General features: G+C 35.3%; 2 protein-coding genes across 8 annotated transcripts in view; both read left to right on the top strand.

Annotated features, from left to right (window-relative positions):
* The window catches only part of LOC110831091 (uncharacterized), a 31,331-nt gene extending 21,574 nt beyond the window's left edge, over positions 1-9,757 (top strand). For 3 of the 7 annotated variants that reach the window (XM_022066702.2, XM_087358671.1, XM_022066700.2), the window contains 3 exons: positions 581-754; positions 1,589-2,709; positions 3,297-5,397. In XM_022066702.2, coding sequence (XP_021922394.1) covers positions 581-754; positions 1,589-2,709; positions 3,297-4,257 — 2,256 coding nt within the window. In that variant the 3' untranslated portion in view covers positions 4,258-5,397. Of the gene's footprint in view, positions 1-580; positions 755-1,238; positions 1,302-1,588; positions 2,710-3,296 lie in introns of those variants that run through there. The other 4 variants (XM_087358675.1, XM_087358674.1, XM_022066704.2 and 1 more) reach the window with 4 other exon arrangements.
* Positions 9,758-11,152: 1,395 nt separating this feature from the next.
* On the top strand, positions 11,153-23,881 carry LOC110831090 (Aminopeptidase P). Its single transcript, XM_022066699.2, has 14 exons — positions 11,153-11,349; positions 15,388-15,611; positions 15,844-16,023; positions 16,339-16,450; positions 17,312-17,434; positions 17,566-17,827; positions 18,064-18,184; positions 19,500-19,646; positions 20,368-20,581; positions 21,415-21,648; positions 21,790-21,831; positions 22,156-22,232; positions 23,362-23,457; positions 23,540-23,881. The coding sequence occupies exons 1-14, from the start codon at positions 11,307-11,309 to the stop codon at positions 23,660-23,662; spliced, it is 1,998 nt and encodes a 665-aa protein (XP_021922391.2). The 5' UTR covers positions 11,153-11,306; the 3' UTR covers positions 23,663-23,881.
* The last annotated feature ends 1,069 nt before the right edge of the window (positions 23,882-24,950 follow it).

Here is a 24,950-nt window from a genome sequence, read left to right as displayed (position 1 = left end):
CTAAGACCAAGTAGGATAATTTTTTATTTGCATTTAGCAGACGCAAGCCAGAAATGGTGTTTGAGGAACTCATTAGTTGATAACTTGAGTATTTTGATTATGTAGATTTTCACAATTTTCTATTTTACTTGGAGAGATGTGGTGCTCTAACATTGCTCTTTTCATCAAACTTGTCATAAGAGTTACAGTCATATATAAAATGATGCAGTGTTATATGTTTGTTCAAACATTCTCTCAATACTATGATATTTACATGAAAAATTATCATTTATTTTATAATGTTTATTAAATATTTTAGCTCTTGTTTGGAACTGGATTTTTAGTAAACTGAGGCCCATCATGCTTTATAGAATGGAAATGGATATAATGCAGATTTTTTTCTTGAATCCAAAGTTATGTAACTGCTTAATTCTTTTAAAAGGACCTTTCTAGTTTGTTGTCATTTAATGTGGACATTGTGAACTGCATGATGTATGATAACAAAAGCTTGATATGGGGTTAGAATTTTGTTTCTTATTAGAAGTGGCTCAATGTTGATAGTCATCTGTCATACTGTAACAGTTACTTGTTATATGCTTAGGTAAGAGAAGAAGACTGCAAGCCAAAGCAGGTGTGTTTCACATGTGTGTCCAAGCTTGAGGTGTGCATGGATCTGGTTGAACAATGTCTTGCTGCAGAGTTCAAGTTTGAGTCAGTATTGCAAGCTAGATTTCCAGTTCTTAAAGGAACTGGAGCTGAAGCTACAGCTCTGCAGGTTAATATACCTTTAAATTATTTTTGTATTATTCATTCTTCCACACTCTAAGTACATTAGCCCTGATTTTTGCTGCAGCAGCTATAGATGTGCTGTATGCCAACATGTGATTCTTCCTTTAGCCCCTCAGTGTGTAATAGCATGCTGTGAATTACATTGTGTAGTTTCTCACTTGTGTGTATTGTATATATTAGACAGGTTAATATAGTAATTTCTTGTGCATATTGTAAGAACAATTATAAAATTGTTAAAATAAAATGAAAAATAAAGTTTGCCTCACTGTTTTACAGAAATTGTGTTGTGGTTACAATTTAAATATGAGAATGCATGATCATTTTTTTAAGATAATATCCCACTTCTAGAATTGTTGTAAATGTGTATATCAGATTTTGGTGGTGATAAATTATAAATCTGTTTACAGATTTTATATGAAATGTTTTCCTTTACATGTTGAAAATTGCAAAAATGGAGGTGGCATTAACTTTTGTGGTTATGTTTGATGAATATTAGGCACTGGAAATCTACTCTTGTGTTTGTTTACACAAAGGTGGGTACGTAGTTCTATGAGCATTAATATAGGAGTTTAGTTCACCATTGTATATAGATGGCACCTTCTGGATAAAGTAGGCTTTAGTTTCTGGAACTTATTAAAGAAATAACTTTTCCTCCTTTTGTGATGACATGCTAAGTATTGAGTCCAGATACTTAATATTTTTTTGAAAGCATCATATATAAAACAGTATCACATTCAGTTTAATGGTGTGTTTTAATGCATGATGTTTCTTTTTACTGTTTTGTCATCACTTTAGTATATTGTCTTCTGTTTATTTTCAGAATGATGTGGATCCTCAGAAGAATGGGATAGTACATGACACAGGTTTGGGTGTTGTGCCATTATTGGCTTCCCGGCCAACCCGTGTGTGGCCTGAAGATATTGGGAAAACTGATCAGAATGCAGGGAATACATTGACTGTCCAGCATGATGGAAGTGTAATTGTACTGAGCAAAGTTGATGCCGAAGCTGTTGGGCAGCATTCTAGAGAAGATTGTCAGGATATCTTGCTTATGGTAGAGTTGAAATATAAAGATGTGCCAGAATCACAGCAATCAACTGTAGCAAAGGCTCCAGCAATTACATATTCAGTGGAACCACATGAAAGTATTGTATCCAAATCACAAAGTCAGTCATTCTCAACAGAAGCAAATAAAGTTCACACAGTTACATTTACAAATGAGGTACCAACAGTTTCAACATCCAAAGCTCATACTCTGTCATACACGATAGAGCCTCAGTCTGTTTCTTCTAGCAAAACATATACACTAACTTACGCAACAGAGACACAGCCTGTAACTGCTGCAAAAACCCAAACAATTACTTACACAACTGAAACACAGCCTATTAATGTGTCAAAAATCCAGACGTTTTCGTACACAACAGATGCTATAAATAAACCACAGACAATGACTTACACAGCAGAACCACATTCAGATTCATCTGAAAAGGCACATGCACTTGTGTATACAGCTGATCAACATCCGGTTTCTCTTAGCAAGACTCACAGTATGGACTTTACAGGAGAATTACAGCCTGTAGCACTAACGAAGAGTCATATGCTGTCATATGCATCTGATGAATCTCCTACTTTGACTAGTAAAACCCTCCTTGCTTATACAGCAGAACATACCACAAGTAGTGGTACAAAATCACACCTCCTGACGTACACATCGGAACAGGTATCAGATGCAAGCAACAAGACTCCCACTTTGGCTTATACAGAAGAACTGCAGCCCAACACTTTAGCAACAAAGGCAGATGTACTTTGTGCTACAGCAGAGGTTCAGCCAGATACAAGCACTAAAAATGCAACCCTTGTCTTCCCATCTGAGTCAGAAGAAGTTCTAGGGCTGGAATCTGCCATTCCTCAACAGACGACCATACTCATTGACACTAATAAGTAAGTTCTGAAGAAAATTAATTATTCCTGCTGTTCCTACCCATCTGGTGTCTGTATTCTGCAGATGATGATTCTTTATTGTTGTTGGACAGTAAGGAAGAAGTCTCTTGCCTATTTTAGTATGATATCCATACAGTTCATTGAGGGGATGAGAGAAGCAGTAAATAAACTCATTTAGGATTGTATGGATTACCTTTGTGTGGTATGAGGTTCTGATTTTGGTTGTAGTTTTCTGTGTTGTGATGCTGTGTGGTCTTGTAGGTGGTTAATGATGTTTCAGAGGAATGTATTGCCTCCATCTTAAGGGTGAAATCACTTCACCACATGGCATCACAACCCAGAAGACCACAGTCAACATGAACTCCCTTTAGTTTTTGCTGGTATGAAAATGTATTGTATAATGCATAAGTGTAGGCCCATAAGTTACAGAAACCAAGAAGACTGAACAAGGATAATATATTCATTATTTCACTCCAGAAAATAAATTCATACTTTGATGATATACATTTTTAAGGATACTTGAGGAGAATTATGATAAGTATGTAACAGAATCTTGAAAATCCTAAACCTTAGATTATGTTTGACAGATACAAAGCAGCAGTTGGAGGTGAGAGCATTAATCCTCCCCGCCCAGAGAAACCATTCCCATGCACCGAGTGTGGCAAATCATTCATGCGCCGCAGTAACTTGAATGCTCACATGGGGGTGCACACTCAGGTACGTCCTCATAGCTGTGAACAATGTGGCAAAAGTTTTGTGCTTCGTTGGGACTTGACACTACACCAACGCATTCATGCAGGACTCTTCTCATGTGAGTTTTGTAGCAAGGCTTTTAGCGTGCGTGGGAAACTTGAAAGACATAGACGAACACACACTGGTGAACGCCCATATCCATGCATCACATGTGGTAAAGCTTTCGGGGATAAACGGAATCTTGAGTCACATATGCGTACACATTCGGGTGAACGTCCGTTCATGTGTGGTACTTGTGGACGGAGGTTCCGTGTACGATCACATCTTTCAGACCACCGACGGGTTCATTCACAGGAGGCTCCTTTTACGTGTGATGTGTGTGGAAAGTCATTCAAATGGAAGACAAACCTAAACATTCACCTAAAGGTACATGCTGGTGAACGTTTTACATGTAGTGAATGTGGGCGTGAATTTTCTCGTCGAGCTGATCTTGCTAAACATAGGCGTTCTCACTCAGGTGATCGTCCCCATGTTTGTGGAATTTGTGGAAAGAGTTATGGTGACAAAGCCATGCTCCAGAAACACCTCAAATCACACAGTGAGCACAAACCATTTACATGTGATATATGTGGAAAAAGCTTCCACTTCCATTGGTATCTGGCAACACACAAAAAGACTCATGCAGAGGAAGGTACTTTTGGTTGTGTTGAGTGTGGCAAAGTTTTTAACAAACGAGGTAACCTATTGAGCCATGCAAAATGTCATGTTGATTCTTCTACACATTCCAAAAGTCACTCTGTTGACGTGAAATTGGTGCTGCCTGAGGAAGCTCCAGCTCTTGAGGCTACGCTCTGAGATGCCAGTGAAGAATTAGTTTTAATAGAGCTTAGTAATGGTGGTTGTCTAAGATGTTAGCAAATACAATGTAACTATGATAGAACGAATGTGACTTAACAATGAGGTCTTTATTGAAGTGGGAAAGGTAATTGGTATTGTTAGTTTGTTAGTGTTATACCTGTGGAAAATGCATAAAACAGGTTTTTTGAGGGGGGGTACCCTTATAGGAAGCAGTTCCCAGTCCTCTGTGGTGGTCCTCAGTGCCTCCATCTAGTCAAGGATAAAGTCAACATTCCAGAATCTACAGCATGTCCCAGAATGAGAGTAGGAGTTGCAATAATCCATTCCCCCCTAGCCAAGTTAACTCAGTCAGTGTATGGGTAATGTGACTGGGGTTTAATTCCCAGCAGGGGCAAAGCATTTCTTCATGGCCTCCATGTCAAGACCAGTGTTGGGGCCTACCCAGCCTCCTATACAATGGGTTTCAGAGGCCCTTTTCTTGATGGTAAAGCAGCTGTGGCATGAGTAGAGCTATGCCGTATATCTGCATGACATGGTGCTTAATAACTATCAGGGAACAATTTCTTCTTTCTCTCCCCCCCCCCCCCCCCCACCACTAAGAGGTGTAGCTGTATACACATGATGGTAATATTACTGCTGTTGTAAAAATATTATTCTACTTGTAAAATGCCAGATGCGTGTATGAATTTAATTTAGCAGTTGTATAAAACAAAGAAATTTGAAACAAATTAATGTGCAGCAGTTAACTTAATGTTTGGTCACTGTCTTCAGGATAATCAGTTGATTTGATTTATACTGTTGCCTTGAGTGACATGCTAGCCAAGCTGATAGTTGAAGCAGCTTTGGTCAAGGAAAAGAGGGTAGACTGTTCCATCAAATGGCATGCTTCTCTGCATTCAGGTAATATTTTAAAATATGAATATGCAGAGTTTAAATAAAACTTATATTAATTGTAGTGAATTTAATTATGTTAAGGAAAGTGAGGACACTTTCCATTTTAAAAATGGGGAAATTCTTTTTCCGGTTTAACAATGTTTGTACATTTTCCAGTACCCTTTATGGGTCCCCAACTTTTTAGTTGGCTTGATCTATGGACTTTCGGTAGGACTCCTTGGACGAGGGATTGGCCCATCGCAAGGCCTCTACCTATTTACAGGACAGCACAACACAGAAAAACATCCATGGCTTGAGTGGGATTCGAACCCACGGTCCCCGCGACCAAGCGGCACAAGACCCACGCCTCAGACCGCGCGGCCACTGCAGGCCCTCAAATGGGGAAAATGTAGTGAATTAATTTTAGTTAACATATGGTAAATTAGGAATGTAGAGAATTGAAGTTACATAGAATTAAGTATAGTAGACATTTGAATTTGCTAAAAGGTAGGAATGTATTGATGTCATTTCCTGGCATTGAGTAAAGCAGCAAGGCTAGCTCACCTTACTCTTGGGATGAGAAAGAAAAATTAACCGGAAATGCAAATGTAGCCATTAGGCAGTCAGCAGAAGTATGGGAAAATGCGAACGAACAGTTGACAAGGGAAGTGGGAGATAGATCGCGGTCAGAACTGCTGGAACTTTGAAGATACAAGGAGGTAATTGAAGCCATGGGCAAGGGGCAGCTGATCGTGCTACTGATAACAGGTAAGCGCTGAGGCAATGACTCCGAGTATAGTACGCATAGAACGATAAATCTTCAAAGTTCCGGCGGTTCTGACCGTTATCCATCTCCCACTTCCCTCATCAACTGTTCGTTCGCATTTTCCCATACTTCTGCTGACTGCCAAATGGCTACGTCTGCATTTCCGGTTAATTTTTCTTTCTCATCCCCTGAGATTAAGCTGAGCTAGCCTTGCTGCTTTACTCAATGCCAGGAAATGACATCAATACATTCCTACCTTTTAGCAAATTCAAATGTCTACTATACTTAATTCTATGTAACTTCAAATCTCTACATTCCTAATTTACCATATGTTAACTAAAATTAATTCACTACATTATTAATAACAAACATTATTTATGTTTTCTTATTTGTTAGTTTCTTTTATAAATTATCAAGCTGAAAAACATTTATGAAACTTCCTATTTTAAGAGGTGTGTGCTTCTGTTGTGCCTGACCTAACATCCCTCTTCAAGCTGTTAACTTCATTTACTATATTCTGAGATGAAGAATAACTGTGATAGCTCACCCCTCCAAACTGTCTGGTGTTCTCTACTACAATGAAAAACCCAAATATTGTTCCTTTACCACCTATTTAAACCATTTCTTTGTAACTGTTTGCATGTTGTTATTTGGTAATACAGCTTGTTCATGTGTTGCTGATAATTTTAACTACAAACACTGTAACGAGTGATATTTCTACACCTTCCGTTGCTCTCTGGCAGTCCGACAAAAGTGAACTATGACTGTAGTGGGTTCCAGAATATGATATTGTTATGTCACAAAGTGAGGAAACGTAACTTACTTCCAACAGCTGAACACATCAGGTACCAGCTAATTTTGTGCCTTCATGTGACAGCAGAGATGTGTTTATAGGCCAGTGAATGGGTGTTTAAAATTATTTTGCAGTTGTACTTCTTGTTTATGTAAAGATTGTTTGATGGTAATTATTATTATTATTTATTATTGACTGCAAATGGGTTTATACCCGGTGGCAGTGTCCTACAATAACATACAAAACAATGAGACATAACAGAACAATGAGATACATCAACACAATGAGACAGAACAAAACAATAAACAAAAGGACACAACAAAAACAATAAGACACAATAAACAATGAGATACATCAACACAGAGACAGAACAAAACAATAAAAAAAGGACAACAAAAACAATATGACACACAAACAATGAGATACATCAACACAATGAGACAGAACAAAACAATAAACAAAAGGACACAACAAAAACAATTGGACACAATAAACAATGAGATACATCAACACAGAGACAGAACAAAACAATAAATAAAGGACACAACAAAAACAATGACACACAAACAATGAGATACATCAACACAATGAGACAGAACAAAACAATAAACAAAAGGACACAACAAAAACAATAAGACACAACAAACAATGAGATACATCAACACAGAGACAGAACAAAACAATAAAAAAAGGACACAACAAAAACAATATGACACACAAACAATGAGATACATCAACACAGAGACAGAACAAAACAATAAAAAAAGGACACAACAAAAACAACACATCCCACTCAAAATCAACCAACTCATAAATTACAAAACCATCCAACCTCAAGTACTTAACTTAAAAAAAAAATAGTGATGGAACGGAAGTGCTCGGACTTGAATCTGAAGCTTGAAGTGGAGAGCTTTGCCAAGAGCAAAATAGGAAGACTATAAATTTCCCTTGACATTGTTCACCATTTTGAATAATAAAGACAAAATACTATCAGCTTTTACATATGTATGCACATACAGCACATGATGGATAGAATGTGAATGGGACTTTTGGGTGTAGAGCAAGTAGTGGGTGGGACATTTACTTGTAAAAGACAACTGTAATAACAGTTTGTTACTTTATGATTCAGATAATTCTGAAGACTTTGAGAATGCTTAATTAGTATTAATTTGTACATCTGTCAGATAACCACTTCAAGAATGAATAAATTCTGTATTATCCTGGTCATATTATTTTTTTAAACCAGTGTCATATTGTGATATATTTAATTAGTATTTAGGAGACAGGTTGGAATATTACATATTTCGGTAGTTTTAGAATATTATGATCAACTGTTCAAACAAGCATTTTTTCCAAATTCTAAAAATTCTTGTTATATCAAAGTTTCAAAATAAATCTCATTTTGAATTTTTCTCAGTATATAAGAGGTTATGTCCTTTGTGTTGGTAAAGCACATTGGATTTTCAGGGGTCTTTTTATCTTCTGCTCATATTATCATCACTGTAACAAATTTTGGAAACCAGATTTAGCCGTGAAATGTTAGTCTCTTGAGGATTAAACTCGCAGTCTGACCTAATGGTTTTAGCCAAGAAGACCTCAGCGAGAAAAGTGACTGACTGTGGACTGAATAACCAGGATTTGATTCCCAACTGGGACAGATTTTTCTCTTCATCATAATGTAAAGACCAAGCTTATGCCCCTCCAAGCCTTCTCTTGTCCAATAGGTGGGCCTCTGAAGCATCTGCAGTATGGAGCTCACCACTCACCATCTCTGTCTAGTGCAGAGGTTTAAAATTCTTGTAGGTCTATATCAAAGTATGGTGCTGAGGTCCAGGGACAACTTTACCTTTGCCTTTAATTGTGAAGCCCATATTCAATTAGTAATCTCTTCATTCTTTGTTGCAAACTGACTTTATTTCAGTAATACGACTTAGATTTTAATTTGTTCTTTTGGTCTCCACTTTTATATACAATTTATCATCATGTGAATTTTCAGAATCCTAGCCATAAAAATTAATGAGTATATTTTTGTCTTAACAGATGCTGTCTGCCCAGGTACATAGAACTCAAAGGTTGGGTCGTGTCCTGAGTTCAGACCAATTTACTAATATTGTTTTAATATTGTACTCCTTTGTCTTCCAAGCAGCCTTATCATAGTTTCATGTTGGTTTTCCTTTTCTCCCCTTATGTGATTTTTTTACTACAGATTAAGCTAGTGGGTTAGCTACTTAATCATGTTATAAATTAATCAATTTTTCTTGTAATATGTTCAGTCCAGTAAAATGGCAAATTTTTGTGAACATCATTTGAATTATCAATTTGAATACGTTGAAATTGTATTTGTGTACTTTTGCTAAACATTTTGTTTGCTTAGCACTGGTCAGAAATGATTTGTTTCTTGTATTTAGTTTGGTGTATTCTATAGTTTTTTAATGGTGATGAAAACATAAAACTTCCGTGCCTAGTTTGCTCCTGTTCTTAATCTTAATACATAAGCTGTGGTGACCAATTTTTTTTAGATAATTCAATGTGCTCATGATATTTCTAGAAAAGTGGAGTAATTCATGAGTTTGTGATGTCATTAATTTTAGCAATTTATGATTAGGATACTAATGTTAATGCATGTTGAAGCAACATGCATGTGTATAATCATGAATGGTATCTTATCTGTGTAGTATACTGAACTTAACAGTGCTAAATATCCTAGTTGAAAGGAGAAATATGTGTTCCAACTGCTTCTGATTTTATGATAAGATGCTATCTACGTGTAGGTAAGTTTACAGAATAACATGGAAAAGTAGATATTGAACCAAGTTTAATTAAATGAAGATATTCAAATGGTGTCTGTGGCTGGTAAACCAAAGAAATGATCATTATCTGCAGTACAAAGCATCATACTGACTGATTGATAAACATTTGCAAAGTGTGAGGTAAATCAGCTTTTACTTCAAAGTTGCATGTGTTGCTGAATGGTGAATTACACTTAGCGATTTTATGACTTTCTGAGAGGTTTGTAATCTTGTATATAATCTGTCCTCAAATAAATAAGTTTGGATATGACCCAACATGATTAGAACTGTGTCTGACATCACTACTTCTAACTTACCATGACTTCAAGATCTTTTATCCCTTCCATATCTTTGTGATCCACAGGGAGAATTCTGTATAAATGTGGTTTAATTTCTACATTTTTTATGTACAGTATTTTTAATCTACTCATAGAGAATGATTCTTCATTAAGCTAAATTCTGTTTAATGTCCTATAATGTAACTAATTTGGTGCCAGAACTTTTTAACCACATCTCATACAGTGATTATCTAATATTACCTCAGTCTTGTATGTGAACATTTCTTGCCACAGCAGAATACGATATTGTCCGTCTGCCTCAATATTTTTTTCTGAATATTCTGCACACATGCTCACTCATCCTACATTTTTTTTTCTAATGAAGGATCAAGTGAGGTGAATCTGTCGCATTGGCCAAATTATTTTTCTGCCTGTCTGATTTTTGGATGGGAACAGCTGAAAGAAGTCGCCTATTGTACCAAGTTCTCCGTGTAAGTCAATGATGTGTTAGCATGTGCTGTTTATTGTGGAAAATGATGCAAAAATGTTTACAATGGTCATGTTCAGAATAAAGTTTAATGCCATTTTTTTAAGAGTTTCTAGTACCGTATTACATTTCTGACCACTGACATTGACAGCCTTTGTGCATATCATGCAATGAATTGCATCTGTTTAGCAAGGTATGTTGACTCTGTGGCAACTTTTGCCAATTTTATTAAATACTTTTAGATACTTTTTAAGTAGTTCTGAAATTCCAAGAATCAGGTTATGGCGAAGAGAGCTTCTTTAGTTTCTCTTTGTGGTGTTATGTGAATGAGATGATTATCTACTTGTTAATTGTTACATAAGGAATCAGATATAGATTTAACAGATAAGATTCTGCTTATAGCTATCCCATTCAATTACAAACAATGCATATGAATCAAAATGCAGCCTGTAATTATTTAACTTAACACCATTAAAGTATTTCTGTATTTATTTAAATGCTTATTTTAAATGTGTTAAAGTAAAACACTACAAATGAAATGTGGGTCTTGTTTTCAAAGGTCATACTCTTACAAGTGGGCACAGAAATGTATTAGTAATGTGTAGCGTGCATGGAGATGAGAAATGAATACAGAATTATGGTCAGAGTACCTAAAGTGAAGATCATACCTTAGAGACCTAATCAAAGAAAGTAGGATAAATATAAATGGATCTTGAGGGAGTAGGATTACGCGGGATTGGATGTATCTGGCTCAGAATATGAATCATTGATGAGTTTTTACGAGCATGGTAATGAACCATTGATTCCATAAGAGACGGAGAATTACTTCATGAAAAAGAACTCTGCTCCATGGAGTTAATTAAGAAACAAATAACTTATTTTAGAACCACAGTCACATGTGGCTTCGGCCCAAGTTACCGACCCCTGTTATGGAGATTAACGGTAATGTGACAGCATTATTCAAGTGATAGGGGATCCGTTTAAAAGCTAGATAGGAGAAACGATGTAGCTATCATACACAGCTATATTAAGGACTACAGTATCTATATACACCTCATTAATGTGTCACTCCACGATGCTGAAGCTCTGTCTCCGAATTCTGGGTGAGCGAAACTGTCCTTTAATTATTACCGTATGGTACGTGATTGCAGTCACAAATATGCTGCCTATATACTAAACTTTTAAGCCTGGCTTATAAGATACACAAACAATCTGGCATCGCGATAATAGAAGGCACTTAAAAATATAAACATTCTTATTTATTCTGTACTGTAATCATTATTATACAGTTCCGTTACAATGCGCAATTTAGAACTTTCTATATTGCAATAGAAGTGGAATTCAAGTATTTTTGAAATATTTTGAATCCCGTTCAAGAGCATCTGACATTTAAATGTATTTTGTGATTTTTTGTATCATAAAATATGCGAGCGTATTCTAAAAGTTCTCTTGAAGTGCGTGCATTGAAATTAAGGATATAATAAACAAAAAATACGCGTCCACGATTACTCAAGAAACCTTAGACCTACTTGTAATTAGGGAGCAATGTGTATATTAAAATGTATGAACTTGTGCGTTGTTTTGTACCGATGTTAAATTAAGTCTCCTGCTTTCAGGAGAAAAAAAATCGAAGATAAATTTACTATCTGGTGAATTGATATCACTACATTATGAGAAGGTCCACGATCACCTTTTACTCTTCGCAGAACATTGTTAGAGAAATTAATAATGGAAGCTAAGCTAGACTGGATCTGTAATATTTAACAACTGAATTTTGCCTACTAACATATTTATGGATTTCGAATGATTATCAGAATAAACAGTTATTACTGCTCTGAGCTACATTAGCCAGTTAATTTTTGTAACAGAGATGCGTTGTATTTTCTGTAAGACGTGAACTGATTATTTAATGGGAGGCTGAGCGGTGTGAAGTGTGACGTGTTGTATGCTAAGTTTATCTCGGAACATTATGTTTATATATTAAAACATTTGTTACAGTGTTCACTTGTTATTGTTATTTGAATCTGGTGAAGATACATCTGGTAGAGATACACTCCAAAGGTAAATTTCCAAATAGGAAAGGCATCTGAAATAGAATGTAACGAATTAGTGTGTGGTTGTCTGATTACTGTCAGTGATGTTGGCTATAATAATTTTATTTTACATTTCTCCCATAAAATCATTTACTAGCTTCATTCTACATTTTATTTGATGTTACCGAATCTTTACAGCTCATGTAGCGTCGTTAGGAAAGTAGAAAACATGCAAAATATATTGGAAAGTGTAAGATGTTCTTTACGTGAAGTGAAAATATTGAGTGTATAGTAATGTAATATAGGCTTTAAAACTAATTAATGTCAATAAAACATACAGTAATCCCAATAATGACAATATAATTAACGTGATAAATTATGTTAAAATATTTACGTAACGGTTCAATTAGACCCTTGGGTACATTTGACATTAAAGTGAATTAAATAAATGCAATTGTCGAACATTAAGTTCCATATAAACTCGTATGATACAAAATTTCATAGGGTGCTTAAATAAAATAGTCCTTAAAAAGAGCTAAACTAAGCATAAATAAAATTATTCAAAAAAACCCTCCATACCGCATTTGATCGAAATCAAACAGGTAGTCTGGGCTTATTACGTGTCAACAGAGAGACAGACAAGATGAAACTAATAGATGGTTCTCGAATTCAATTTTTGAATAATTGAAATACAAAAGCAATCCAAGCTGCCACAAATATTACTTTTTACTTTACGTAAATACCTAGTTGAAAAACTGGCAGTCTTAAAAGATAAGTAAATTTGTTGTAGACCCATGCATTATATGTAATCTAATCTGATTGTATTGTTCAGTATTCATAAAATCTAAACATGTTCAAGATAAAAAAATAACTTGATAAAACAATGAGTTATGGACGTTTATGCTTTGACAAATCTTTGTTTTTTTGCAATGTCACACAGTTGGTCCTTTACGGCTTTATACATGAGAAACAAAATTAGAACTAGTTTACTTATGTGTAGGGATCAGAACAAGATACCGACATTTATGGGGGTTAGTTTTTAATTATGCTTTAACGAAGCTGTTAGTAGTTCAGACAATAGAGCGTCGAATGATGGTATGATTAATGCATAACGATTTGTAAAGAATGTGGAAGAATGGAATCGTGCCTTTTAAAGCAGCGTATTTCACCTAGCATTACTATCCTCAAGTTTATCTCATTTGTGTCGAAATAAATGTTTATCTACACATAACAGAGTTTACCCTCAGTAAACAAATATTTTCGAATAACTGGGCAAAACACATGGTACTTATGACTTCGTATAGGCTACGCAGGGAATCCATGCGAACATAATCGGAAATGATTCACTTGCATATCTAATACCAATAATAGTCCAACTTCTGAGAATGTTTACTAGTCATTATATAAATATCTGAGAGGTCGTTTACTTTTCACAAAGTTTCCCGTCCTGATGTGGGAACTAATTCAGTATTCTCTGTTTAGCCAACACGTAAACAGATTAAAACGTTGAGATAGAAATTTCCAAGTACTCCATTATAAATTCTTATAGGATTTCCAACTGCTGAAACAGGAATTTTGACTTATACACATTAAAATATTTTATATTTATGGAAAAGTCCGGCGTATATTACATACAGGACAGGACTATTTTACATTAATACCCATTGACTGAACTAGCCAAAACAGTACTACAGAACATAGTGCTACAAGAACAGAGGAAATGAATGGTACAAATTTCTTCAGAATATAAAATGTTTTCGTAATTTTTCAGTAAAATAATCGAAGATTAAAATACATAATTATTATTTTCTCGTTTCTTACTAAAAACTGCAAATATTTAAGTACCGGTACTGTATAAAATTGTTAATCTACCTGTTGTGTTATGGTGTGAAACTTATTCTCTGAACGTTGGGGAAATAACAAATATTAATGGTTTTTGAGAATACGGTACGTATAAAAATATTTTACCTTGGAGAAAACTGTGTAATGAGGATCTTAATAATTTGCACTCTTCACCAATATTGTTACGGTGGCCAACTCAAGGTGGATGAGATGTGTTAGGCATGTAGCTCGCATGGGAGATTCGTATCCAGGAATTCTTCCTCTAGCTCTTAGTTGTTCTTCGTTTTCTACGTGAGTTTCTTGAAGGATTACCAGATCGGGATCATTGTTTAGCAGTAACTGTGAAAGGAACTCACATTTAGATTTGTTTATTCCTTCCACATTTAACTGGCAAATACGGATATTTCCAAGATTTAGAGTCAAATGGCTTTGAGAAGAACCGTTCTCAGGTGATGTAGAAGAGTTCAGGTGTATTGGCCAGGATATCTGTTAACAGTCCGGCAGCCAATTCCTCTAGCTCATTTAGCGTTATCCAGGGTGCGCCACGAGGAGGCGAGCTAGAATTGCACCCCGCATTGGAGATATTAGAAGCGCATATGAAAATGCTATGGCAGAAATAAGTGTGAGAAGACGATTTGGGAGAAGCAGACAATAATAAAATTAAAGTGTCTTTTAAAGAATACGGATGTGGACTGGATTGATCTAGTTCTGTGTAGAGACCACCGTCAGATTATTTTGAATGCACCAATGAGCTTTAAGTTTCTATAAAAACCCGGAATTTTTGGATACATAAACATTTCAGTTAGGATTATATTGCATGGAGTTAGTCAGTTACATATATATATATATATATATATATATATATATATATATATATATATATATATATAACAGTAAATTACACAACACAGGAGAAAGGGCAATAGAGAATAATACAATAATATATTATGAAAATCCAACTTTACGGAGGATTGAAGTAAAAGACATTTTAAAGTTTATGTCATGAAATTTGCTTTTTATCCATGTTGGTTTAACATGATTTGTTTATTATAAAACACGGGTTTTATTGTGCTTTTAATATAAATTTTCTAGATTTTAACCCGACTATATACATAACAAATTTATTCTTGTATGGCGGGCACTTGTGAACGTGGTAATAAACATTCAGGGGGATTTCTTTGCTAGCTGAGCGGCTTAGCTTTTCAATTATTCTGCTCCATGGAGTTATTTGTGTAAGTTCAATGCAACTATTTGATTTTTAAACAGTCTTGGTGGGTTTGGCGGCCTGCAAGACCCCTCCAGAAGCTGGAAATATAACCCTAGCACGCAGTCAGGATGCCAAGACCCTGTTCGACAGATATGCCTGCGGACCCGAACAGACGCTCCCTGCCAGCCGCGTGGACACCACAGAACGTCTCCATCGTCTACGACAGAAGATGATTCAGGCAAACTTATCTGCATACATCATTACGTCTGGTGATGACCACCAGGTGCATATGTAATTTTTCAGTGTGAAACTGCCTGTCAGGACAGATATTCTCAGAGAATGTCCTTTCTCAGCTGTTGTGGATTACATTTGTTTGTTCATGTAATATGTTTTTTTGGTTTATCTAACAAAAAATGTAACGAAGATGGCTGTCTTATGGGTTGAGTCATCGCCCTGATGATGGAAGCAGCAAGGACCTCTGGAATGTCTGTAAACTTTTACCATCTTGGTTTCAGAGCGAGTACGTCGCCAGCCACGATCTGCGTCGTGGTTACATATCTGGGTTTAGTGGAAGCGCCGGTGATGCTGTGATCACCCTGGACAGTGCCGCGCTTTGGACAGACAGTCGTTATTATCTGCAAGCTGAAAATCAGCTCGACTGTAATTGGATCCTCATGAAGTCTGGCTATAGCGACGTAAGCACATACACCATGTTTATCCATTCGTATTTTGATCCTCAGACTTACCACGTAGGACATACAGAATAAAAAGTATAACGCCCCCAAAAATTCTGATTTATTAAAATATATCAAATTTTGTGTTCTTCGTGTATGAATTTAATTTTGTTTATAACTTACTTTAGACGTGACAATCAAGTGGTAGGGTGTTTGTCAGTTGTTGAACAGACAGACAATTACGATGACATGATAATAATGAAGACGATGATCACATCGATTCTGGTGAAGATTATAATGATGACGGTAGTAATAATGATAATTTCTCTCTTTAAGGTTCCGAGCATACAAGAATGGTTACTGTCGCAAATACATCCTGGAGACCTTATTTCGGCTGACCCCAGAATTATTTCATATACAGAATGGACTAATTGGGATAATTTTTTCTGTAAGCTCTGTATTGATGTTTTATTTATGGAATCAAGTCAGTATTTCAAAAATTAAGATTCTAAGTAAAATTGAAAGTCCAACTACTTTTAAACCTTTTTGATGTCTGTCCATATACTTCTATTGAGAGGTTGCATGATGTTGGTTAAGAAATAAGTGAGATTTTATGATTTATTGTGTTGATCGTCATTCTATTCAACCACAACAAAGCTTAACTTATTAAATTTGAGTGACTACTTTTTTATTGCATTTGTAACTTGGTTCTTGCTTTTCTGTTGACATCTTTTTAGCTTTTATGCACAATTTTAGCTTCTGGAGTAAGGCCCTATCACTGACTCTGGCATCACAACCCAATTGCCAATTGAGTCCTGAAATTTAAGATTTCTTATGGTTTACTTTAGAAACAACATCCTTAACAATTGTCATAGAGATGTTATAAAAACAACAACATTATGAATGACAATAGTATATTTTCCCATGAGCCCTTTCATGGACCATGCCTCTTGTTTAAAGCAAATTTCAGCATTTTAAAATGTAGGGACACATTATTCCTTTACTTAGGACAAGGAAGTTACAATTATTGTTTCTAAAATGTACGACTTTTCGATCTTATTGAGCCATCATGGATTAGGCTGCTGGCATGTTCCACTTCAGAATTAATTATTACAAAATGATCAAAATATGCATCACAGAGACACATAAATGTGAATGTTTCTGGGGATTTTCAGTCTGGTGTTGGGTGGGATAAGGTGTGTGATGTTTAACAGTGTGGTAAGGCCCAAAATCTGTAAGCACTATTTGGGCCTCTAGAAATTTCACCGTACCTTAGGTATGTTAAAATGGCAATTTTAATGTATTATAGCAAAAGCAGGATTGAAGCTGGAGCTTTACCTAGATAACCTGGTGGATAAGATCTGGGGTTCTGAAGAAGGACGTCCTCCTTATCCTTCTGACCCTCTCTTCATATTAGACACTGCATATGCAGGCAAGTTGAATATAAAGTTTTATATCCCACTATTCTTCAAGTTGTACTTAGGCAGTGATGAAATGCATTGAAAGTCACAAGGAAAAAATAATTAATCCTGTATTATACAAATTTTATTTTAAATGCTTCAGGATTATCATGGCAGGAGAAAATTGCTGCGGTTCGTCAATCTATAGACAGTAACAAATCCAGTGTCCTTGTATTAACGGCCCTGGATGAAATTGCATGGTTGCTGAATCTAAGAGGAGCTGATGTTCCATTTACGCCTGTATTCCAATCATACTTGATAGTTGGAACAACATGGGCAACACTATATCTACCACCAGGGAAGTCTACAGCAGAAGTTGTAGCACACCTAAATGCCAATGGCAATAATGAAGCAAATAGTGTCAGGTAAGTTATTTAATAATTAATAATAAGTTACCACTTTATATGTAAGGATTAAAACAATATTCACAACTTATTTTTCTTTGTGGAAATTTAATAGGCACAACTGCTCTGCAAACAGTTTAAATTATGTGTTTATTTTTCTTCTAATTGTACATATTTTAATGTGTGTGTACATGAAGGGGTCTAGAAAGGCTTGTTGTTTTCACAGAAATACAACAAAACTATAACTTTTATTGCAGGATTAAAAATTACACAGATATATGGAATGATCTCCAATATTTCAATGAAGATGGAGACAGAGTCTGGCTGCCATATCCTTTTAGTTACGCACGAGGTGCAAGCTACTTGATATACAAAATGGTCAGTTTCTTTCAAGAATTGTCATATCAATTTAAGGAACACAGTGCAAACACAGTGAGACATAATTTTTCTCCTTTTTCAATGGATGAAATATTCAGTAATTTATATTAAAAATACATATAATGAAATATTTAATTTGAAACAAGAACACATAACACTGCTGATAAGTTGTTCCTGAGAATGTCAAAACACTATTTTAAGGTAATTTTTATCACTTGCCTTATAGTAGCACAAATTGCTCAGATTTATTGTAAATAATACTGTTAGACTTACATAAAAGAGCAATTTAAGTTTAATATTAAAGCACTCATATGTATAGTCCTGTATTTGGGGACTCCATTTGACAATGGGAAAGAGGGAGATTTAGGAACTCAGGGAGAAAGACTCAAACCCTTAATATTAAGGAGTCATCTGGACACATTTACTCTAATTTATTATAACTTCAAAATGGACTTCTTACAGAGATATCAGATACTGTTAATGCATATTTTACGTGACACTCCTGGATATCTTTCTTGATAGTACTATAAATTTTATCTTATAAATGTTATACTTCTTTTGAACTGGGTAATATGGATGGTTCACCTACAGTGTGAGAGTAGTGTTCCTTGAAAACATTACTGCATACATTTACAAACTATTATATTAATTTGATAGAAAGTGGGAGTTAGGGTGAGGTAACCTTAATTTAAAAAAGTATTCAGTCACTGCCTCACTTAATGGTACCTGCACCTTGTCGTGGTGGTGGGGCTTGAGTACATAGCTACTGGTACGGCCTCCCTAGCCAGATTGGTCGAGGGGGAGAGGTCAGACTAAGACATGTACCCTGGTCCTCCAGGTTGGGGGTTGGTCGCAAGGCTAACAACCTTGCACCATAAAAAGGAAGATGTTTCGAAACCTCAATCAAAGCCTCGGACAGACAGACCTAACAGTAGGACCGAATGGAAGAGGAGAATTGAGGAGGCCATGGACCGAATACGAACCAGAGAGCCATAGAAGAAGAGAAGAAGATTCAGTCACTGAATGCTTAAGTTTATCATGTCAAAAAGGGAAGCTGGCATAGGCATGCTGGAAGGCTCTAGACTACAATGGAGTCTCAAAGGGTAGCACAATTAATAATGACAGTTGAGAAGGTTAATGCATCATGTTTAATTAAGTGATAAAGAGGTGCAACAGATTTGTCATGAATAATGCATTTTATAACTTGGAAATCTGACCATGTAGTTTTACCTTGTGTTGATAAGAGGCTTCAATAATTTGAATAATTTTATCTGAAAAATATTTTAAACAAGTTCTGCATTGATGCACTTTTTAGGTGCCGGAAGGAAAGGCAGTGTTTTCTGTATCACCAGTTTTATTGATGAAAGACCGCAAGAGTGATATAGAAGCTAAGGGAATGCAGAATGCACACATTCGAGATGCAGTGGCTCTGTGCCAATTTTTAAGTATTCTAGAAGAAGGGGTGAGTTATAGTAAATGGAACAAAGTCATAATATAATCAGTAAATAATAATAATAACAAATGTTTTGTGACAGTTTACAAATTTAGGTATCTGGGAAAGCAGAATATAATTGAGGTTTGTAATGAATTATGAGAAGAATATACTTTGCCCATACATGTTATTCAGTTACAAAACGGTTATCATCCCACATACTTCAGAAAATGCAGATGAGGACCTTTAAAACAACAAATCTGCTAGTTGTTTTTGTGGGTATGAAGGAAGAACATAAATTACAAGTAATTTATAACAAAATGTTCAGAAAAATACTTGTTTTGATTTAGGAAGGATGGAGTAAATTAATAATTTAGGATAATACAAAATTAGGAACTTAATTATTTAAGTAGACCACCTTGTACTGTTGGAATAGTGAAATTCAGGAGGCTATGATAGTCTTGGAATGTGACTAGGAAAGGAATACTAACAAAATTTTTAGGGAAACAACTTACAAAATGGCCACTTGGAAAAATTTGTAAGAGATTGTAGAATATCATTAAGATGGATGAGGGAAGTAGGCTCTGCAGATGGGAAATGGATAAAATGGGCTCAGGATTGTGCAGAATGGTAGGATTTGATATTAGTAATGTCAAACTTGAGGTTTTACTACCAATGTGTTAGTGTGAAAACTAAATGTAAGCACATGTACAAATATTAATATTTATATATGTTATTGCTTTCTTATTAGGTAGCAGCAGGAGAAATATGGGATGAGTTGTCTGCTGTCAGTACCTTACAACTATTACGGACTGCACAATCACTGAGTCTTGGACCCAGTTTTGGTACTATTGCTGCATTTGGTCCCAATGCTGCACTTCCACATTATGAACCCACATTTGAAACAAACAGAGTTATTGATGATACTAGTGTGTTTATGCTAGACTCAGGAGGGCAATACTTAGGTACAGTATTTACTAACACTCAATTACGTATGGAAGGAAAATGTTTAATTAATATGAATCCCATGAGCACTTCTTCAAGTGGTACACTGCATGATATCAGAACCTTTCTTAAGTGGCTATAAGGTTAAGAATATCTTTAAAAAGTTAATAAGCCTGTCAGTTGCAGAAGGTAGACAGGGGTAGTGTATCAAGATAGTGTATAGTATGGGCATGAATGTTGAGGATTACAAGGCCAGAATTTTCACTTTTTGGAAGATAAAGTAATTGTTAAGTGCCACAGTGACTGCAGTCATAGATGCAGTATATAGGAAGATATGGTACATGGGAGCAACAATAATTCTACTAATAGTTATAGGAGTGAAAATAAACCCAGGGTCATTATATTTGAGAGAGGTAACTGATATCTTCCAGTTTGTTAAGGAGACAGAAGAAAGGGGTTGAAGGAAGATGGTTGTCTTCTGAGTTGTAACACAGTGTAGTCTGTAGTCTGGTAGAAGTTTACCAACATTTCAGAGATTCTTGTTGCTGCCTCCATCATCATTGCCCTGATGATGGAGGCAAGAACAAGGACCTCTGAAACATTTGTAATCTTCTACCAGACTACAACTCAGAAGACAGCCATCTTTGCACTCACCACTACCATAAGAACCTCAAATTTTAGTGAGTTAGAAGAAATCTGATATGAAGACAAAATGAATCTGTAACAAAATAGTGACAGAAATGCAAGAGGGGTTGCATTTTCTGCAGGCAGAGGTGAAGGATATAAAATAAATATAAGATATAAGTGATCAGAAAACCAGTTCTTTATATTCAATTTTGTTGCTCTCTGACAGATGGTACCACTGATGTTACACGCACAATACACCTTGGAACACCTACAAACATAGAACGTGAAATCTATACCAACTTACTAATGGGATGCATTGATATTGCTTCTACTATATTCCCTGAGGGTCAGACACTCTCATCACTGGAGATCTTGATTAGGGCACCTTTATACAGCCTTGGATTGAATTATGGTCATGGCAGTACTCATGGCATTGGTTTTTGTCTTGCTGTTCATGAAGGTCAGTTAATCCTACCATGTATGAAGTATTTATAACAATAACCAAAAATGGCAGTGTATTAAGGAAGTTTATTCAGTGTTTAACACTATGTCACGAGTCAGTATAATTTGTAGTCTACTTATTTATCATCTTTTATTGCAGCTTTCAACACAACCTACCACGAACATTTCTTTGGATCCCAAGGTAAGTACTATTAAGTCTGAAAATAAAATTTTTATAATACAGTTAGCACTCGTTTATGATTTTCTAAATGCAACTGGAAATTGTAACCTTTTATTTTTATTCTTAACATCCTCATATCTGCTGCTAAATTCATCATTTACACATCTCAATGTTATCACTAATTAGCAAACATATTCTTAGTACTAATATAGTGTCATTAAATACATAATTAGCTTGGAAGACAAAAGCACTTCTGTTCTTGCAACTACATGGTACAACTCTATCTAATAATATGTGTTACTAAAATCTTTAATTTAATCCGGACTATTTACAAAATTTTTGCAGAACCAGGATACTACCAAGACAATGAATTTGGAATCAGGCTGGAGAACATAGTAACTGTTGTGAAAGCAAATGTTACAGTGAGTAAAACATGATCAAATAATCAGTATAATAAAAGTTTGCTTGCTAAAATTTTGAAATCATATTTTCCAATAAAGTAACACAAATTAACATAATCAAGTAACCAGAACAATAAAAGTAGAGTCGCAAGATTTCACATTTAAACATTCTATGAAAAGTACTGAAAATTAAAATGGACACAACACTGATATGTTCACTTTGTAAAATTCTTTGGTGAAACTGTTCAGGATATTTTTCAGCTTGTTAACATAACACATGAGCTTGGAATGTGCTTCGTCTGACATTTTTGTAAGGAAAATGAAATCATCCTTCAGTATGGTTGCAAGGTTCTTTTATATTCAATGCCTGTGACAGTTTTTTTGTTTGTTTGTCAAACAGAACAACCTCATACATAAGTGCAATATTGTCAGGCATATGAATGCTTCTGGATTATGCTGAAATATTCACTACTTATTCACTTGTGGTTTATAGACTCCTGGAGGAACATTTGTTAACACTGTTAATTCTTCTGAAGCCTCTTAGAGCATAAATAATTTAGCTGGATAGTAAGTATATCCCCAGGATCCTTGCTCCTACTGTCCCATCTTACTAAAAATCTTAGGACTGTCCTTTGCAATACACAACAGTAACATTTTCTAAAAATGTTTTCACAAGTTTAAAATGTATGATAGTTCATGCCCACCCTCTGTACTCCATGAACACTATTTGTTTCATGAAATTTCATTTTGTAAGACCTCAGAATCTGAAAAAATTTCAGCAAAATATTTGTTATACTATTTCACTGAGTTTTCACCTGTTCTGATGACCATATATTTCCATTCGTAATGGTAGTTTTAATTCATACAAAACTCCTGACACATTTTAAAATTCATGTATACAGTACTTTCAAACATTAGACTTCATTAGACAAATTATTACATACATGTGTTGAAAATACTTATGGAAACCATCATTAAGCCTCTATGCTTATGCCCACTGCATGACTGACACTCAAAAACAGAAACAACTGGAACTTAATTCTTTTAATTCTGAAGCTTTCGAAGTTCATAAAATTCAATTCAACATAAGCAACTTTAAGCAAGAAGTGTAACTGGCATGTTAGTTCTCATTTATTTTTCTATTTTTCAGCTGGGCAGTGATCCAAATTACCTGACTTTCAAACCAGTGACTCTGGTTCCCTATGACAGTAACCTCATTAACCCAGACATCATGAGTAAGAAGCAGGTGAGAAATTTATATTTTTAAAAGCTTATTTTGAAAAATCTTTCTCTTTTTATCTTGATTTAATAAAACTGTTATGTTTCAGCTCCTGTGGTTAAATGATTATCATGCCAAGGTCCGTGAGATTATTGGGACAGAAATGTTATGGCAGGGTCTCACTAATGCTTACGAATGGCTTCTTCGTAAAACTGAGCCAATACTAACATAATATTTCTTCTGAGAGCTGTATACCACAACTGAAAAATGGCTGAATATATCACATTTTTCCATGATAGCAGTATATCTTCATTTAAAAATTGGGTGAACTGTCATATTTCTTTAAACAGTGAACTATATTGTGTTTCAATAAATGAAGACTGCAAACTTGTCATACCACATAAGATAAAGGTCAAGTTTGCATCTTTCAATAAAGTAATTGTTAATTATAGTTATTAATACTAATTAATGTAAATTGTAACATACTGTCTTTAACCAAGCTAAATTTTCTAATAATTCATATTATAACAACATAAGATCTAAAATAATTCTTTTGTTCAATTTTCTTCTATTATCTACTTATACTTAATTTTGAGGCTACTTCTAAATGTGTACATGACTAGCTATCATCAATTTCCCCGTGATCTTTGGTTGCAGCTTAACTCTTCCAGCCAATTTTATGATCTCTACATTGACTATGATTTCCTAAGTCTTAGGCTAGGGACCCACTGGCGTGACTAGCCGCCTGCGGCGTGTCGCACCAGTAGGTCCCTAGACTTACCTGCTGTTACCATGATGTATCATGGTGGCTTGTTAACTCTTCTTCTCCATCCTGTAGTCTCCATATGGGTAAAAGGTTAGGTTTCTTTGGGTCTGCTCATTCTCTAGGCATATCCCTTTCTTGCTTTTTTGGTACTACAATTTATATACATTAGTTTACTAACAGAAATGCTAACTTCAGTCTTTTCTCACTAAGTATCTCCTTACTAAACGTTTACAACATGTATTATTTTTGTGGTGCTTCTATTACTCCATATCATGGCTAGGTCACACCATGGGCCCTGTATTACTGGTTGACAGATCACAGAATGTAACAGTTTAAAAACACTGGCTTAATTGAAAAGGACTAATCTCCCATGACAGAGGACTATACTGAGACTACCTGAGCTTAGCATAGAATTTTCGTTAGGCTTTCCCCATACTTTGCTACTGACATGCCCAGTTTATTGGTGAATGGGAAGAATATCAAGCTACCAATGTTAGATGTAGATCACCTATCATTCTCATCATCACCCTATGGGCACTTCTACCTGAGAAGTGGATTCCTTCATTTTCTCAGCAAAAGAAGTGAACAGAAAAGCTATAATCTTAAAACTTTGCATACCGTGTAGTGTATTAGAATATAAAATAAGCAACAAACAACTATTAACACTATAACTTCATCAATAGCTAAGTGCAGAGTTCAACCCTTGTGAATAACAACATCTAGTGCAGTGTCGCTTGAAATACTTTTGTTAAAT

Source organism: Zootermopsis nevadensis, unplaced genomic scaffold (genome assembly GCF_977971745.1).
Source record: "Zootermopsis nevadensis isolate Lab colony 2312 unplaced genomic scaffold, Znev_1.0 Znev_ptg000030l, whole genome shotgun sequence".
Classification (NCBI taxonomy): Eukaryota; Metazoa; Arthropoda; class Insecta; order Blattodea; family Termopsidae; genus Zootermopsis; species Zootermopsis nevadensis.
The sequence above is the reverse complement of the archived record's forward strand: the minus strand, read 5'-3'. Positions and strand labels throughout refer to the sequence as shown.